Source organism: Chiloscyllium plagiosum, chromosome 5, assembly GCF_004010195.1.
Source record: "Chiloscyllium plagiosum isolate BGI_BamShark_2017 chromosome 5, ASM401019v2, whole genome shotgun sequence".
NCBI lineage: Eukaryota > Metazoa > Chordata > Chondrichthyes > Orectolobiformes > Hemiscylliidae > Chiloscyllium > Chiloscyllium plagiosum.
This window is the reverse complement of record NC_057714.1, coordinates 72,386,907-72,402,530: the sequence shown is the minus strand read 5'-3', so window position 1 is coordinate 72,402,530 and position 15,624 is coordinate 72,386,907. Positions and strand designations below refer to the sequence as shown.

The window sequence follows — 15,624 nt, the reverse complement described above, 5'->3', positions numbered from 1 at the left end:
GGGTTAGATAGGGTGGACAGGGAGAGCCTTTTTCCAAGTATGGTGACGGCGAGCACGAGGGGGTATAGCTTTAAATTGAGGGGTGATAGATATAGGACAGATGTCATAGGTAGTATCTTTACTCAGAGAGTAGTAAGGGTATGGAATGCTTTGCCGGCAACGGTAGTAGATTCGCCAACTTTAAGTGCATTTAAGTCGTCATTGGACAGGCAAATGGATGAACATGGAATAGTGTAGGTTAGATGGGCTTCAGATTGGTATGACAGGTCGGCGCAACATCGAGGGCTGAAGGGCCTGTACTGCGCTGTAATGTTCTAGAGATTGTGATAGAGCCCACTGTGGAATTTGAGGATGTGTATCGTGGCAGACTTGATTAGGGAGCTTACCCTGGGACCAGTGACTATAATATGACACAATTCAACCAGCAGTTTGAGAGGGAGAAGCTGGAATCAGATGTACAGGTCGATCACAAGGCGTGTTTTGTCAGCACAAATTGGTTATAACACGATTGATGAATTGTGGGCGTTGTTTGGATAGCGCAAACTTTCTACTGAACCGGGTATACTGATTTTCTATTCGTGATTTTCTGCAGAGCAGCACAACTGTCACTTTGTAGCAGAACGACCTGTAATGTTATTACAATCGAGTAAAGGTAACTACAAAAACATGAGGGAGGGATTTGTCACAGCTGATTGGACAGGGCGCCTAGTAGGGAAAGTGGTGGAGCAGCAATAGTAGGTGTTTCTGAGGGTACTTCAGGAGGCACAGCAGAAATTCATCCCAAGGAAGAAGAAACATACTATCGGGAGGATGAGGCAACCATGCTGACAAGGGAAGTCAGGGACAGTATAAAAGCAAAAGATAAAACATACATTGTAGTGAAGATTAGTGGGAAGCCAGAGGATTAGGAAGCTTTTAAAAACCAGCAGAGGGGGAACAACAAACAGTAAGGGGTAGAAGATGAAATATGAGGAAAAGCTAGCTAGTAATATAAAAGAAGATTGCAAGAGTTTTTTTTAGGTTTTTCTAAGAGGTAATAGCAAGGCAAGAATGGACATTGGACCACTTGAAAATGAGACTGGAGAAGTAGTAATGGGGAACAAAGAAATGGCAGAGGAATTGAATAGGTATTGTGCATGTTTTCACAGTAGAAGACATAGGCAGCACACCAGAACTTCGAGAGTTGAGGGTAGAATTGAATGTAATGACCATCACTAAGGAGAAGGTGCTGGGGAAGCTGAAAGGTCTGGACTTAGATAAAACATCTGGACCAGATGAACTACAACCCAGAGTTTTGAAGAAGATGGCTGTGGAGACTGTAGAGGCAGTAGTGGTATTCTTTCAGGAATCACTGACATCAGGGAGGATTCCAGAGGACTGGGAAATGGCTAATGCAATACTCCTGTTTAAGAAGGGAGGGAGGCAGAAGTCAATAAACTATAGGCTGGTTAGCGTCCATGATAAAGGATGAGATTAAGGAGTATTTAGAAGTGAAATGTAAAATAAGGTTGAGTTAGCACGGCTTTGCCAAGGGGAGTTCATGCCTGACAAATCTGTTAGAATCTTTGAGGAGATAATGAGCAAATTAAACAAAGGAGAGGCAGTGGACATGATCTATTTGGATTTCCAGAAAACCTTTGACAAGAGGCTTTACAGGAGGTTGCTCAATAAGATAAGAACCCGTGGTGTTTCAGGGTAAGGTACTGGCAAGGATAGGGGAATAGCTATTTGGCAGAAGGCAGAGAGTGGAGATAAAGGAATCTTTCTCAGGATGGCAGCTGGTGGCTAGTGAAATTCCTTAGAGGTCGCTATTGGGACCACAACTATTCACGTTATTCATTAATGATCTGGACAAAAACTGAATTGTCGCAAAGTTTTGCAGATGATACAAAGGTGAGTGGAGGGACAGGAAATGCTAAGGAAGCAGGAGACCGCAGAGGAACTTGACTGGCTCGGAGAATGGGCAAAGAAGTAGTAGATGGAATACAATGTGGATAAGTATGAGGTTGTGTACTTTTGGTAGGAAGATTGGAGGTGTAGACTATTTTCTGTATCGAGAAAGACTTTGGAAATCAGAAGCATGAAGGGACTTGAGAGTACTAGGTCAGGTTCTCTAAGTTTAATATGCAGATTCATTTGGCAATTAGGAAGGCAAATGCAATGTTAGAATTCTGTTCAAGAGGGCTAGAATACAAAAGCAGAGATTTATTGCTGAGGCTGTGTAAGGCTCTGGTTACTTAGCATTTCAAATATAGTTAACAGTTTTGTGCCCTGTGTCTTAGAAAGCATGTGCTGACGTTGGAGGGGTATAGAGGCAATTCACAAGACTGATCCTGGAATGAAGAGCTTGTCATATGAGGAGCGATTGAGGACTCTAGGTCTCTAAGAAGGATGAGGGGGAATCTGATTGAAATTTACAGATTGTATAGTGTGGCCTGTATAGTGTGGATGTGGTTAAGATGTTTCCAGTTGTAGGAGACAGTAGGACCTGAGGGTACAGCCACAAAGTGAAGGGAGAACCATTTAGACCTGAGATGAGGAATTTCTTCAGTCAGAGGGTGATTAATCTATGGAACTCATGGCCCAGAGGGTTGTGGAGGCCGAATCATAGAGACATACAGCACGGAAACAGACTCTTCGGTCCAACTTGTCCATACTAACCAGGTATCCTAAACTGAACTAGTCCCATTTTGATGACACTCAATCTCTAGCTTATACTCAATCATGAATTCTCGTTGAAAGTTTCACAACGCTCACTCTCTCGTTCATACTGAATATCTAGCTCACACTTATTATCTTGCTTATACTCCGTAACTAATTCATACTCAGTCTCTCACTCATAATGAATGTTTTAGTTATGCTCTGTTCCCCACTCACACTCTGTGAAAGAGTTACCCAGATCATCCCACTAACCCAGCCCTAACTCCCAGTCCTCAAACTTCGTCACTTTAAACATATACTTAGCTTTCATTTGAAACCTCCCATGGAATCCGCCTCCACTACCCTCCCAGGCAGCACATTCCAAATCCTAACAACTCTCTGAGTAAAGAAGTTTCTCTTCCTCTCATGCCTAGCTCTCTTGCTGACAATCCAAAAATTGTGATCCCAGTTACTGACATACCATGTAGTGGAAATGGAATAGCCTCCTTTACTCTGTCAAAATTGTGCATGATTTTTGAATACGTCAATAAAGCCACTGAGTGTTTTTAAGATAGGTTCTTGATTGTTAAGAACAGGGTTTATATCTGATCTAATCTCCACCTGATCTAATGGTGGAGCAGAGTCATTGGGCTGAATGGCCTAATTCTGCTCCTGTATCTTTAAGATCTTTTGGAAATATATTTAATGCTGGTTAGGTCTTAGTGAGTTTTAAGAGGATTTGTAGCTCAGGAGGAGGTTCTGGATGCAGGCTTGCTCGCTGAGCTGAACATTCATTTCCAAACGTTTCATCACCTTATTAGGTAATATTTTCAGTGGGCCTCCAGGTGAAGCAGTGCTGCTGATTCCTGCTTTCTGTTTACATGTTTGGGCTTCTATGGGTTGGTGATGCCATTTCCTGTGGTGATGTCATTTTCTGTTCTTTTTGTCAGGGGGTGGTAGATGGTGTTTAACTTGATGTGTTTGTTGATAGAATTCCGGTTGGAATGCCATTCTTCTAGGAATTCTCGTGCGTGTCTCTGTTTGGCTTGTCCTAGGATGGATGTGTTGTCCCAGTTGAAGTGGTGTCCTTCCTTATCTGTATGTAAGGATATTGGTGAGAGAGGGTCATGTCATTGTGTGGCTAGTTGATGTTAATGTATCCTGGTGGTTGGTTTTCTGCCTATTTGTCCAAAGTACTGTTTATTACAGTTCTTGCACGGTATTTTGTAATTTAGTTTTGCTTGTTGTCTGTATAGGGTCTTTCAAGTTCAATAGCTGCTGTTTTAGTGTGTTCGTGGATTTGTGGGCTACCATGATGCCAAGGGATCTGAATAGTCTGGTAGTCATTTCCGAGATGTCTTTGATGTAGGGGAGAGTGGCAAGGGTTTCTGGATGTGTTTTGTCTGCTTGTTTGGATTTGTTGCTGAGAAATCAGCGAACTGTATTCATTGGGTACCCATTCTTTTTGAATACAGGGTATAGGTGATTTTCCTCTGTTCTGCGCAGTTTCTCTGTGCTGCAGTGTGTATTGGCTCATTAAAATAATGTTCTGATGCAGTTTCATTTGTGGATGTTGGGATGATTGCTTCTGTAGTTCAATATTTGGTCTGTATGTGTTGTTTTCCTGTAGACACTGGTTTGATGTTCCCCATTGGCTGTTCGCTCTACTGTGACATCTAGGAATGGCAGTTTCTTGTTGTTTTCCTTCTCATTAGTGAATTTTATGCCAGTAAGGGTTTTATTGATGGTCTTGAAGGTTTCCTCTAATTTGTTTCGTTTAGTGATGACAAAGGTGTCATCCAGCGGACCCAAAGTTTGGGTTGGATGGTTGGCAAAGCTGTTTGTTCAAGTCTCTACATTACTGCCTCTGCTAAGAACCCTGATATCGAAAACCCAATGGTTGTTCCGTTGGTTTGTCTGTAGCTTTTGTTGTTGAAGGTGAAGTGGATGGTAAGGCATTGGTCCACTAGCTTAACAATACTGTCCTTGCTGATGAAGTTGGTAGTGTTTGGTGTATGTGTCTTTGGGTCTTCTAATATGTAGTCAGTGTTTCCTTGGCTAGGTTAATGCTGATTGATGTAAACAGGGCTGTTACATCAAAGGAGACCATTATTTCATCCTCTTCTATCTTAGTGTCTTTGGTCTTCAGGAATTCTTGGGTGGAGTGGATGGAATGGTGTGAGCCTTTTACTGAGTGTTTTAGTCTTTGGTTTAGCTCCTTGGCCAATCTGTAAGTTGGTGTTCCAGGTAGTGAGACTATGGGTCTGAGGGGGGCTCCTGATTTGTGAATTTTGCGTAATCTGTAGAAGCGTGGTGTGTTGGATCCGTCTGTTTTCATTTTTTTGAAAGTCAGTCTTATTTATTTCTCCAGATTTCTGAAGTTTTTTGAGTAGTGCTGTGATTCGGTTCTCTAGTTGTGGGGTTGGATCTATGGCCAATAGTTGGTAAATGTTGGTATCTGCAAGTAGTGCATTCGCTTTTTCAATGTAGTCTCTTCGATTTAGAATGACTGTCAAGCGTCCTTGTCTGCAGGTAGAATAACAATGTTTTTATCTTTTTTTAGTCTTTCCAGTGCTTTCCTTTCTTGTGTATTGAGTGTGTTTCCTTCCTTTTTTCTGCTTAATGTTGGTGCAACTACTTATCTGATAATTTGCTGGGTTTCTTCTATGAGTTGGTTGTCTTTTAGTGTTGTTTCTAATGCTGCTAAGAAATCTTTCTTGTCCGTATCCTGGAAGTTTTAATTTAATCCTCTTACTAAGATGGCTTTCTCATGTCTGTTAAGGGTTGGTCAGATAAGTTTTTTTTATCCATGCTTCTGTGTTGTCAGTGTTGTTACTTTATGTAAGTTTGTCTAGTTTTTTCCTTCAGGTCTAGTTTTTTTCATTTTTTGTGTTTGTCGCTTTCTAATATCTATGCCTTGCTGTACTGTGTCTGTCTATTCATGGTCTGTTGCATGAGTGAATAAAGATTTTTGGTGCAAAATTTCCTGGTTGTATTTGTGGAGACTGTTGTGGTTAGGTCTCAACTCGAGGACTGTTTTCAGTTTTGGTCACCATGTTATAGGAGGGATGTGATTGCATTAGAGAGGGAGCAGAGGAGATTACACTGCCTGGAAATGGAGGGTCTGAGCTAGGAGAAAAGATTGGATAGGCTATTATTGATTTCCTTGGAGCAACAACATTTGAGAGAGGACTTAATGGAAGTGTACAAGATTATGTGGGGCATGACAGAGTGCTTAGGAAGGAAATCTTTGTCCTTAGTGGAGGGTCAGTCATTGGGGCATAGATATAAGGTTAAGAGGAGAGTTGAAGAGAATTCTTTTCACTGAGGGTGGTGAGAGTCTCGATCTTACTGCCAGAAAAGGCGATTAAGTCAGGAACTCTTGTAACCCTTAAACACTATTTGAAGATTTGTTTATTGGTTCACTCAGTCAGCTGGTCAGCTTGTTTGTGATGCAGAGTGACACCAATAGCATAGGTTCAATTCCTGTACCAGGAGAGATTACCATGAAGGTTCCTCCTTCTCAACCTCTCCCTTTGCCTGAGGCATGGTGACCCTCAGGTAAAGCACCAGTCGTTGCCTCTTTCTAAAGCAAGAGCAGCCCTGTGGTCCTCTAGAATTATGGAGATTATTTAGATATTCACTTGCTTTGCCATAAACTTCAGGGTTATGTGCCAATTCTGTACAGTGGAATGGTGTAGTTAGATATTTATTGATGATCTTAACACTAGTGTGTTCTACGGCGTAAACCCAATATATGGCCTTGTTCTGTGCTCGAAACATAAGTCTATGAGAATCAATGTGGTTTTATTCATGGGAAATTGTGAGTTGGCAGACTCAGTGGATCTCTTTGAGAATGTAACTAGAAACTGGAAAAAGTGGAGCCAGTAGATGTAATGTATTTAGATTTTCAATGAGATGTCAGAGATGACTGGCCAACAGGCAGGAAACCAAGAATCAAAATACATGGATCATTTTCAGATTGGCAAACTGCAAAAATTAAGAGTATTACAGGATTCACTGCTGGAGTGTCAACTATTTGCAACCTATACGAATAATTTAGTTTGAGGAGTCATCTGTACTCCAGCCAAAATTGAAGATGATGGACAGATGGGTAGGAAAGCATGTTTTGAGGAAGAAACAGATAATCGGCAAAGTCATATAAATAGATTAAATGACTGACCATGAATTAAGCAGATGCAGTACACTGTGGGGAAAATGCATGGTTGTCCACTTTAGCAGGAAGTTTGGAAAAAGCAGAATATTACTTAATTGGAGACAGACTGCAGAATGTTGTGCTACTGGGAATATGAGTGTCCTTGTACATGAATTACAATAAGCAGCTTACAACAACTAATTTGGAAGATAAATGAAATGTCAGCCTTTCTTTTGTAAGAGGTTCGGAGAATTAGAGAAGTGTGGCTTTACTTGTACAACACATCGGTGAAACTGCCCCGAGACTGTTGTGTCCAACAGCTTTCTTACTTGAGCAAGAGGTTTGCATTGAAAACAGTTCAGACAAGGTCACACGGCTGTGGACAAAACAGACACTAACCACTCTCGACCTGTTAATTTTACTTCTTTTCAATAGAAAGTAGAACCAATTATGAAGTCAAATGGTTATTTAGAACAATGGCTAAATTCTGCTTGACCCTGGCAGTGATTACCCAATTGGATTTTAGTAAGCCATATAACATGCTTTGGAGTCAGTTAGCTCCGTTGGCTGAATGGCTTGGTTACAATGGGGGTGGGGTGTCAATTCTTACAAGGGCTGAGGTTACCAATATAGTTCTGCCTTCTCAATCTTGATCCTTGCCTGAGGTATGGTCACCCTCTGATTAAACTCATCACCAGACATCTCTCTCGAATAAGACAGCATCCCTATGGTCCTCTGGGACTATGGTAATGTTACCTTTACCAATACTATGTGATTACTTTATCTTCCAAAATGCTTTTAACAAACTTTATTGTAAAAGGCAATTAATTAAACTCAAAGCAATGAAGATTTAGGGGAAATCACAAGAACATATAAGAAACGTATTAATAAAGCAGTCATATCTGGACATTTGGTGGTGGAAGTATTGAGTGAAATGCCTCAGCTTACAGTTTCTATTTCAGAGACTTGATGCAAATTGATATCCTCTGCAAATATGATTAATCTTGGAAAGACAGTGAAATTGGAAAGACCAGCTAAGAAATAACTGAAAAAGATATACAAGTTGGCAGAAGAATGCCAGATGAAGTTTCATGTGGTTGTGTAAAGTGCAACATGTGCGAAAGAGAAAATAATGAACTCTGTTCAGTTCTAGTGCTGAATATATCGAATCAGTGTATAGCAGCAATTAACATACCTCATCGGATGTTGAACTGCACAATGAAGCAATAGAATGCATTTTGATCTCCAATAATGCTGGGTGCTGGTTGTCATAAATTCCACAGTTCCTGAATAGCAAACCTAATTAAAAGAGCAAGTCAGAAGACAGTGTAGAGAAGAGCTAAGGGATTGATGCCGACCAACAGGAACAAATTGAGGAGATGATGGAGAATCTTACTCTGTTCACTGAAGAGGTATTCATGGATACTTACAAATTTATTTGACTATAGGAAAGGCTTATATTAAACTAACTGTAGATTTAAAAATTGGTAACAAGTTTAATCAAAGAAAGGGCTAATTTAGGGCAGACATTGGGAAATCATACGGATTGATCAGAGAGAATATAATCAATCACAAAAACTTTAATCTTTTTCAAGAACATTTTAACTGCTGTTGTGGTAGAGGTGAAAATGTGTTGCTGGAAAAGCGCAGCAGGTCAGGCAGCATCCAGGGAACAGGAGAATCGACGTTTCGGGCATAAGCCCTTATGCCCGAAACGTCGATTCTCCTGTTCCTTGGATGCTGCCTGACCTGCTGCGCTTTTCCAGCAACACATTTTCAGCTCTGATCTCCAGCATCTGCAGACCTCACTTTCTCCTCCGTTGTGGTAGAAGTGTTTTGTTTGCTGCCACAGCTGCAATGATTGCTGGCTTAGTGTTGGAGAGAAATGCTGGTAGATCTTGCAGGCTAAAAGCTTGAGGGTTGCTTAAACTGTGATTCCAGTTTGGTTTGGTCAATGATTATAGTCTTTTAGTTGACCTGCTTTGCTAAGGTGCTTGTGTGTCTTTTACAGGTTGGCAAGAGTTTTGAACATTGTTTCCTACTTGTGGTAAATGAAAACATGGAAAGTCCAGCCCAAGTTGCAAAAGGAAAAGGGGTACGGAAAGCAAGGCTTCCATCTGTTAAGACTTCATTCAACAATCCTTACAGTATAGAATGGATACCCTTGGAAAGGAATATCATGACATTTATCCTGGAAAATCTAACAAAAGCATTTCAAGAGACTGGCTTATGCAAAGTTGAACCTATTGTAAAGCCCAGGAAACCAAAACCTTCCACGGCATCAAGAAGTCAAGCAGAGAGAAATATGGAAGGGAATATTGGAGAAAGTGAAGATCAACAGGAGACTGAAGAGGTCAAAGAATTGAAGGAAGAGCATGTGATGATCAGCATTCAAGAACCTAAACAAGGATGGACTAATGTGGAGCTTAGGAAACAGTTGGCAATTGGGATCAACGAGGTTACTCGGGCTTTGGAGAGAGATATGTTGTGTTTGGTTCTGGTGTGTAAATCAGTGAAACCCCCTTTGATGACTCATCATCTCATCCAATTGAGCGTGAGCCGGCAGGTCCCTGCATGCCAAGTTCCCCACCTGAGTGAAACAGTGGCACCAGTGCTTGGTCTGAAATCTGTACTTGCATTGGGATTTAAAAAGAATTCAGAAGCTTTTACTGAGACGGTTAATGCTATTACTCCACAAGTACCTCCTTTAAATGTTTCATGGATACAGCAAAGTAAGGTAGTTGTAAATGCTGAAGAACTGGACACAAATGTGGAAGATTGCACTGGTGAAATTCCAAAGCTTGAAGTAACGGAGACTGCGCTTCCCCAAAGTCAAAAGCGTAAATTCAATGAAGTGTCATCAAATGATACTCCAACGAGCAAAGCAATAGGGGTGACATTGCTGCCTCTGAAAGTAAAGAAGATAGTTCCAAATCCAAATAAAATTCGAAAGCCAAAAAAGAATAAGAAAAATAAGTAAACATCAGATTGTGGAAACTTAAATGTATACAACTCATTTTTTGGTTAGTATCTGTTGACTGAAAAGATCAGTCGAAGGTGTCGATTCTTCATCAGAACTGTTGTAAATTTCAGATTATAAAGGGATGGAATAAAGACTGACTTGTCAAAGTTCTTAAATATTTAATATACCAGCTTGTTAAAACAAGCAGATTTAAAATTGTGTTACTCTTTTATTTTAAGTCCTACATGGGATCTAAGCGTGACTGATAAGGTTAGCATTTGTGACCCATTCCTAGCTGTCCTTGAGAGGTGGTGTTGAGTTGTCTTCTTAAACTGCTGCAAAATTATTATATACAGCTATATCCACAGTGCTATTAGGAAGGAAGTTGACAGGTTTTGAACAAAGAATCCTAGCCATTTGATGGATTGGTTTTATAATTGTATAATTGCTGGGCAGTACAGAACTTGAGTATTGCTGAAAGAAAAGAGACATTGCTTTATTCTGATGGTCATCAGGGTAGAACTATAATAATAACAACAAGATTTTACAGTTTAATTAATATTAAAAGATTCGTGCATTGCTGGCTCGACCATCATTTGTTGGGAGTCCTTGTCCATGAAGCACAAAAGCCAGAATTCAAGTTCAGTGGGTAATATGGAATCATAGAGTCATAGAGATGTACAGCATGGAAACAGACCCTTCGGTCCAACCTGTCCATGCTGACCAGATGTTGGGCTTTATTTCAAACGAAATGCAGTATAAAGTTGAGAAGAAACCAGGTGGACACAGCTGGAATACTGTTGATGGGTTTGCCCCTCATCTAAGTAAGTAATTACTGGCATTGGAGGCTGTCCAGAAAATGATTACTTGGTTGTCACCGGGTTTTTTAGAGGGACTTTCAGGAGAAGTTGAATAGATTGGGTCTAAACTCAGTGGAATTTAGAATAAGAAGTGACCTTATTGAAACATGCAAGATCGTTGTAGGACTTTACAGGGTAGATGTGGAGCCGTTGGTTCCCATTGTGGGATGGTCTACGATCAGAGCATAACCTGAGAATAAAGGATTGCACTTTTTCGATAGAGATGAAGAGGAATTTCTTCTCTTGAAGGTTGTGAACCTGCGAAATTCTTTACCGCTGAGATCTGTTAAGGCCAGGTCATCAAGTATATTCAAGGCTGTGATAGATTTGTAGTCAGCCAAGGAATCAAAGATTATGGAAAAAAGGCAGAAGTTGAGAATTATAAGATCAGTAATAATATTATTGATATTATCAGATTTTATTAGGCTGAATGGCCTACTATGGCCTTATGATTGTAGAGATATTGCCATGGAGAAAGCTAACTGTTCCTTGGTGCTATCAAAAGATTTATTTAAAGTTGGTAGTTCAAGGTGTTCAATGGGGAATGCACCAAGGAATGACTGTCCCTTCAAGCATTTGTTAATTGAAGAGGCATAATGTGTGAACATATTCTCTCTGTTTGCAAAATAAAGCCCTGTATGTAGCTTCTACATGTAAATGAGTCTCATTGTGAACCAGACTGAAACTTAAAATGGTTGTTTGTGCTTAGAATTACACTATCAGGATTGTTGAGCGAGTGTTTTCCAATAGTTGAATCACCAGCTGTATGACTGACCTTCTGGTGATGACCTTGTTCTGAGATTTGTAACTTTGACCATGATGGCAGCACCCTGTTTGTGGAGGACATCACTTGTGCTGCTAATGCATTATTCACTTTTAAAATCTTTAGTTTTACCTGTTCTTCAAATCTTTTTGATTTACCTAATCTCTGGTAAAAGGGCGCTGTACAGTGGTGGGTTTAGGCCCATTCATGAGTTTGTGATCAGAAAAGCCATTATCTCATCACCACAGGGAGTGGAGTGTCTTATTTCCCCCTCCAACTCTATTTTGATTTAAACCCCGCCCTCCCCTTCACTTTTTGATCACACAGCATTGCCCTTTGACCAGTGACACTGCTTGTCACTGGTCACTATGGTGTTTCCTTCCTTCCAGGTGTGGTATATAAATAAAGATATACACACCTGTTGTTCTTCACTGTGTCCGACACCTGCACACGTGACATGGTGCTGGGAAAAAAGCACACAAAAACACATATAATTGAGTGGAGTCAACATGGCTTCATGAAAGGAAAGTCATATCTGATAAATGTTTTAGAATTCTTTGAGGAAGTGACAATTGGAGGTGTAATGGACAGCGTGAAGATCTCAACCCCTCCCGGGAAGGGTCTCTTGGTTCCATGATCAGTCAAATAAACAACAGGAGTATGGACTGCTTCAGCAAGATTTCACAGTTTAATTAGTAATGGCCGGGCACAGGTTTGTCCAACAACACAGAGATTAAAAGCTTCTATGTTCCTTGGAGAAACTGTGCAATTCACTTTGAACAAAGACAATTTTTATATTTTCTTAAGAAATAGTACAGCCTTAATTACAGAGTAAATCCAATAAAGTGTAAAAAATGACATAATGGACAGCGGGTTAACCCAATGATATTTCCTGGGAACCAGTGTTATTTTCCACACATTATCTCTTTGCACCAGCATTTCAAGGTAAGCTACGATGGTTAGTAATGTCCTATGTAGCTTAGTTAATTCCATATTGTGAAGGATCCATTCTGCTTTATCTTTGATTCAGTTAGCTCAGCAAGGCAGGAATGCAGGCTTTAGCAGGTTGAGAAGCCATTGTTTAAACATAGTGTTAATTTACAGCCTGAAGCCATTTTATTATGCTACTTTATGTTTCATGCATTAAGAAGCCATTTTGTAGTTAGTAAAAGCATGTATTAAATGGTTGCTCCTGATAGCAGCCTAAATCCAGATTTTAGATCCTCAAGCGAAGAAGCTTACCTCAGATAACAATGGCCCATCTGGTCAAGATACCAATGGGCTGACGAGTGGCAGATGGAGTTTAATTTAGATACATACGAGGTGCTGCATTTTGGGAAAGCAAATCTTAGCAGGACTTATACACTTAATGGTAAGGTCCTAGGGAGTGCTGCTGACAAAGAGACCTTGGAATGCAGATTCATAGCTCCTTGAAAGTGGAGTCACAGGTAGCTAGGATAGTGAAGGCGTTTGGTTTGCTTTCCTTTCTTGGTCAGAGTATTGAGTACAGGAATTGGGAGGTCATGTTGTGGCTATACAAGACATTGGTTAGGCCACTTTTGGAATATTGCGTGCAAATCTGGTCTTCCTATCGGAAGGATGTTGTGAAACTTGAAAGGGTTCAGAAAATATTTACAAGGATGTTGCCAGGGTTGGAATATTTGAGCTATAGGGAGAGGTTGAATAGGCTAGGGCTGTTTTCCTTGGAGGGTTGGAGAGGTGACATTATAGAGGTTTATGAAATCATGAGGGGCACAGATAGGATAAATAGACAAAGTCTTTTCTCTGGGGTGGGGGAGTCCAGAACTAGAGGGCATAGGTTTAAGGTGAGAGGGGAAAGATATAGAAGAGACCTAAGAGGCAACGTTTTCACACAGAGGATGATACGTGCATGGAATGAGCTGCCAAAGGAAGTGGTGGAGGCTGGTATGATTGCAACATTTAAAGGGCATGTGGATGGGTATATGAATAGGAAGGGTTTGGAGGGATATGGACCGGGTGCTGTCAGGTGGGACTAGATTGGGTTGGGATATCTGGTCAGCATTTTGGCTTTTTCTTTGCAAGGTTGTGCTGGAATGCGACAGTGTTATCAGAGAACTTCCTGTACTGCATGTAAGGCATCTAAGAGCCCATGGAAGTACAGGTAGTATATTAGTGTTAGTATACTCCATTTTGAACAGATTGGCGAGGAGAGAAACGAGGGCTGCCAGGTAAGTCAGTTTTTCCTACTTAAAAAGGGACTTAACTCAAAATTTGTGCCTCCATTTTGAACAGAGTGATGAGGACAGAGGGCGGAGAGAAGTGAGGGCTGCCGGGAAGTTTTTAAGTGGGTGAGATGTAAACCCAAGACCCTACACCATATGGCCTCCCTCCCACCCACCTCCTCTAACCTTACTAAGAGTCTGTAAACTCCGGTAACTTTTTAGGTTTTCTAATTTTTCTTCTTCTCTTCCTTGTTTAGTTCTGTGTGGGCTTTCAGATGAGAGGGGTATGGCTGTTAGGGCAGTTACATGTTCCTGCTGCAGAATATGGCAGGTGAGAGACACGGCACATGTCTCTGCCGATCACATTTGTGGGAAGTGCACCCAACTCCAGCTCCTCGAAAACAGAGTTAGGGAACTGGAGCTGGATGAACTGCGGATCATCCAGGAGGCTGGGGGGACATTGAAAGGATGTACAGGGAGATGGTCACTCCTCAGACACAGGATAAGGACAGCTGGGCGAGGAAAGTGAATGGACAGTCAGGGCAGGGATCCCATGTGGCTGTTCCCCTCAGCAATAAGTATACCGTTTTGGATACTGCTGGTGGGGATGGCCTGCCAGGGGATAGCCATAGTTGTGAGGGTCTCTGACACTGAGCCTGGCACTGTGGCTCAGAAGGGACAGTGGGAATAGAAAAGCGCTAGTGATAGGGGACTCACCAGTTAGACGGATTGACAGGAGATGTTGTGGTCAGGAACGGGACTCCCAGAAGGTGTGTTACCTCTCCGGTGCCAGGATCCGGGATGTCGCTGATTGGGTTTACAGGATTCTGAAGGGGGGGGCGGGGGTGAGCAGCCAGAGATCGTTTACATATTGGCACCAATGACATAGCCAGGAAAGGGATTGAGAATCTGAAAAGTGACTATAGAGAGGTTGGAATCTGAAGAGCAGGACAAGTCGAGAAGTGATCTCAGGTTTGCTACTGGTGCCACGAGATAATGAGGTGAGGAACAGTCAGTGATTGCAGCTTAACACGTGGCTGCAAGGCTGGTGCAGGAGGTAGGGCTTCAGATACATAGACCATTGGGATACTTTCTAGGGAAGGTGGGACCTGTACATGAAGGACAGGTCACACCTGAACTGGAGAGGCACAAATGTCCTGGGTGGGAGATTTGCTCGTTTGGTTTGGGGGGGTTTAAACTAGTTTGTCAGGGGGTGGGAATCAGAGGCTACATATTTGAGAGAGGGGTAGTTATATATGAGAAAGTGATAAGATGTAGTGAATCTATCGAGAATGTTATTCATGTGATGGAACAAAGGGTTCAGTTAATGTATGTCTGCTTTAACACTAGGAGTGTCAGAAATAAAAGTGATGCACTTAGAGCATGAATCAGTACTTGGGGCTGTGATGTTGTGGCCATAACGGAGACGTGGATTTCACAGGGGCAGGAATGGTTGTTAGCTGTTCCGGGGTTTAAAACGTTTAAAAAGAACAGTGAGGGTGGAAAAAGAGGAGGGGGTGTAGCATTGCTAATCAGGGAGTGCATCACAGCTACAGGAATGAAAGTTGTCGAGGAAGGTTTTTCTACTGAGTCAGTGTGGGTTGAAGTTAGGAACAGCAAGGGAACAGCCGCCTCATTGGGGGTTTTCTACAGACCCCCTAATAGCAGTAGGGAGATTGAAGATCTCATAGGCCGGCAGAATTTGGAAAAATGCAGATGTAGCAGAGTTGTTGTTATGGGTAACTTCAACTTTCCCAATATCGACTGGAACCTCCTTCATGCAGATGGTTTGGATGGAGCCGTTTTTGTCAGGTGTGTTCAGGAGGGTTTCCTTACTCAGTATGTAGACAGGCTGATGAGGGGAGAGGCCATTTTGGATTTGGTGCTCAGCAATGAGGTTGGACGGGTGTCAGATCTCACAGTGGGAGAGCACTTTGGTGAAAGTGACCACTACTGCCTCACAGTTACCATAGTCTTGGAGAGGGAAGGGAGCAGTTACCAAGGGAAGATGTTTAATTGGGGAATACAAAATTATGATG

The 15,624-nt window shown here is 41.7% G+C and overlaps 1 protein-coding gene across 1 annotated transcript in view; it reads left to right on the top strand.

Moving 5' to 3' along the window:
- The window catches only part of rpp38 (ribonuclease P/MRP 38 subunit), a 16,241-nt gene extending 4,980 nt beyond the window's left edge, over positions 1-11,261 (top strand). Inside the window, exon 2 of the mRNA XM_043690327.1 lies at positions 8,808-11,261. Within this exon, the coding sequence (XP_043546262.1) occupies positions 8,856-9,776 (921 nt within the window). The 5' untranslated portion in view covers positions 8,808-8,855 and the 3' untranslated portion in view covers positions 9,777-11,261. The remainder of the gene's footprint in view (positions 1-8,807) is intronic.
- The last annotated feature ends 4,363 nt before the right edge of the window (positions 11,262-15,624 follow it).